General features: G+C 42.3%; 1 protein-coding gene across 1 annotated transcript; it reads right to left on the bottom strand.

Annotated features, from left to right (window-relative positions):
• Nucleotides 1–272: 272 nt before the first annotated feature.
• On the bottom strand, nt 273–3,066 carry LOC112293813 (uncharacterized). The gene is made up of 6 exons (XM_024543686.3): nt 2,782–3,066; nt 2,416–2,558; nt 1,961–2,011; nt 1,477–1,698; nt 1,198–1,300; nt 273–953 (listed from the first exon to the last, which is right to left on the bottom strand). The coding sequence occupies exons 1-6, from the start codon at nt 2,865–2,867 to the stop codon at nt 440–442; spliced, it is 1,119 nt and encodes a 372-aa protein (XP_024399454.1). The 5' UTR covers nt 2,868–3,066; the 3' UTR covers nt 273–439.
• Nucleotides 3,067–3,294: the final 228 nt, after the last annotated feature.

The following is a 3,294-nucleotide window of genomic DNA, read 5'->3' as shown; positions in this document are numbered from 1 at the left end:
CAAGTTTTGAGGCACTTCATCTGTAGTACTACAACTGGGTTTGGCTTGAATACGTGCTATGCTAGTTGAGCTAAATTTTGTTGCCTTTCACGTGACCACACTCAATCAGATGAAAACACAGACAAATGAGCCAGAATTATCCATTCACTTCGACCTCATCGTACAGGGCAAAAATGTTAAAACCAAGAAAACACCACCACCACCTTGAGAACTTCCAGGGCTCTTTCAGTCTTTTCATGCCAAAATGTTTCAGACAGGACGAGAATACAATATGAATAATGCCTGTTTAACATTACAAGCAAGATTAGATAACTTCATGAGTCGTGGAGTACACGATGAGAGCTAGCCGACAGACCAAATTGCGTCTAGCTGTGCACGACACCCTCAGAAAATTGAAGGGCAAACTGCAAAAAGCTTTCCCGCGTTTAGAGTACATGATCTAAGGGCCCAACAACAAAACTGTCTTCTTATTCCCTTCTTGAGACTCATTTTGTCCACTCGAAGGCTCTACAGGAGAAGATTCTGCCAAAGCTCGCAAACCTGATGCAAATGTGCGACTTGCAACGTCTGGAGGTGGTGCATTGTCTTCGGGTGTAACTAGTAAACCCTCTTTCCTAAGCTCAGAGGGTTCTTTGTAAAGCAACTGCCAAAGTAAGTCAACCAATATTCGCTCTTCTTTCACAGCTGCAAGATCTTCCTTGTTCATTTTTTTGATGTCCTCTACCCGCTTACTAATGACGTCCTTCAGTTGGGTAGTGTCATCATATTTTCCTGAACTCTGATTATCCTGATTACGGATAATCTCTACTAAAGATTGGAGAGTAGCTTGCCGCAGGTCGTGATCTGGACTATTCACCAAGTTTGTCAATGATCTAACAAATCCCAGTTGAGTTGCTACATTATGGTCCTTTGGAGTCTCCTTCAGTAGATACTGCATCACCTGCAGAGCTTTCCTGAAATTCCATGGACAGAAATATTCCATGAGATTGACAGCAAGGAATTTCTACAATTGTCTGGTGAACACAGACAATTCCTAGAGTATGACCAAAGCAGCAAAGGTTGCATACATTCGTGCATACAAAGCCGTCAGAACTTTCTGCGCAATCACTGCCGATGCTAAATCGTTATCGTCTAACTATTACTATCTTCTGAAAAGAATCCTAAGTTTGTAATAAAGCAGACACTAGAGCCAAGTACCTCTGAAATCTGGTGTCCTCCGACGCAAGTGCCTCACGCAATCCCGCGTATCCATTAGAAAGCCTGAAGGCATCAGTCGCTACTTTATTATTTCTAATTAATGCTGTCAAACCACACAGAATAAACCAGGTGAGGATGTAATCCAAAAATATATCAAACTTAACATCTTCAGTACATCAGTCAGCATATGATTACGATGAGAAGAAGGCAGTAAGTAAAATAAAAACAAGAAAAAAAAAAAATAAATAAAGCAGATGAACTCAAAACACGTTAACGTACATGAAATGGCACCCAAAGCCTTCGTTCGCACTTTCATATTATCGTCTGAGTTGAAGTTTGCCAACAATTTTTCCAAGCCATTACATTCCATCACTTGCTGCTGGCTTTTCGGATTGTTCTGTACTATAGTGCTCACCACTTCTGCTGCCCGAGACCTAATCCCAGCATTGGGATTCTTCAAATAATTCAGTAAAGGCACCAAGCCACCAATTGCATGCAAGTCTGCCAAGAACAAAAAAAACCAAAGGTTATTAAGCAAGCTTTCAAAAGGGAGAAGAGTAATCGCCACATGTCGAATGCAACGTGATGGCATGACATCATTGTATTATACAAAATATCAAATCAAGAAAAGCTCAAAACACGAAATCTGAATTCACCCAGAGAATTTGCACACACAACGAACTTGTTGATAATTTGGGAAATATAGAACAGATTACTATACCAAGGAATAAAGCATCCTCCTATTCAGGTGAGCGGACCATACCGTTTGCCATGTCAATGGATTCCACATGTTCTTGAAGCTCCTCCAGCAATTCTATATTCCAGAGCAGAACAAACGTCCTCAAATATAAGAATCTAAAAAAAAACTTCTGGCTTAAGAATACAATTGCTAAATAGAGTTACAATCTGAGAAACTATCATGTCGTGACTCCCATGATCTAACACTGCAAAAATGCTCTTAGCCGGAGTTACTTGTAACGCAGACCGGAGACAACTGATTGATAAATACAAACTAAAAAACCTACATGAAGTTCACAGAGTTCCTTAACACGAAGTTTTCACGAGTCAGAGTCTGCAATGTCTTACATGCAAAATAATGCGTCTAACAAAACCCTAAACCTCAGAACAATTTGAAGCCCGATTCGTAGATAGTCTGCATGAGCAACTCATTTCGCCCTAGAAATTTTTCGTTATCGTGTTGGACAGTGTATCTCTTACCTTCAAGTTCTTCTACAGTAACACCCTGGGATTCAAGAACTTCACTGGGCATATTCATCACCATAGAAATCTCTTTCATTCGCTTAATGATATCCACAGTCTGTGATTCCATGGCTTCCGCGAAAAACCTCTTATCCTCTTCACTGTAACAAACAAGGAATCAACATATTGTTGAGGGCCTTACAACGCTCGCACGGGATAAACCCATAATCTTGACTCGAATGAATTGCTGCAAATTGTCAGACCTTCGTACTTGAAAACACTTCGAACTACCTTGGACCATTCAATCGCAAAGAAACAAGAACTCAGAGTAAGAGACCACCCTAAATCAAGCTTCAATTCCCAATACAGAAAGCATCAGCGCACCTGAGTTGACGAGGAGCCTGGGTACCGTCGCTGTGAGCAATACTCCATTTCAGCAAACCCTTCCAGTCCGGCCCACCTCCGTCCATGGCTCCACGGATCTGGACAACAACAGTCCTCGCAACTAGCCTCAACCGACACAGAATATACCTCTTTGAAATCGCTGAAACCCCCACAAGATTAACTACAGCTAGGCTCGAAATGAAGCTCGTTGCACACTCTACCAATGCAAGGTATCGACGTCAAATATATTCTCGTTCAACTCTACGAAATGGTGCGAGAAGGAGGTCATCAATGAATACTTGGAAATTTTGCCGTGACGGCAATGTGAAGGGCAACAACTGCAGGAAGGCACTGGAAGCGTCTCGAAGGTGGTGGTCGGCCCCCGACCGATGGACGGCATTGAGTGCGACGTGACCACACGACCGTTCTGATCAGAACATGCGCCGCGCCGTTGTCGGAATTAAGTGATAAACTCTGTCCAAGTGACGGAAACTCTTTTGTAGCTTCGAAGCG

This window comes from Physcomitrium patens, chromosome 16, assembly GCF_059467195.1.
Source record: "Physcomitrium patens ecotype Gransden chromosome 16, ASM5946719v1, whole genome shotgun sequence".
In the NCBI taxonomy this organism is placed as follows: Eukaryota; Viridiplantae; Streptophyta; class Bryopsida; order Funariales; family Funariaceae; genus Physcomitrium; species Physcomitrium patens.
The sequence above is the reverse complement of the archived record's forward strand: the minus strand, read 5'-3'. Positions and strand labels throughout refer to the sequence as shown.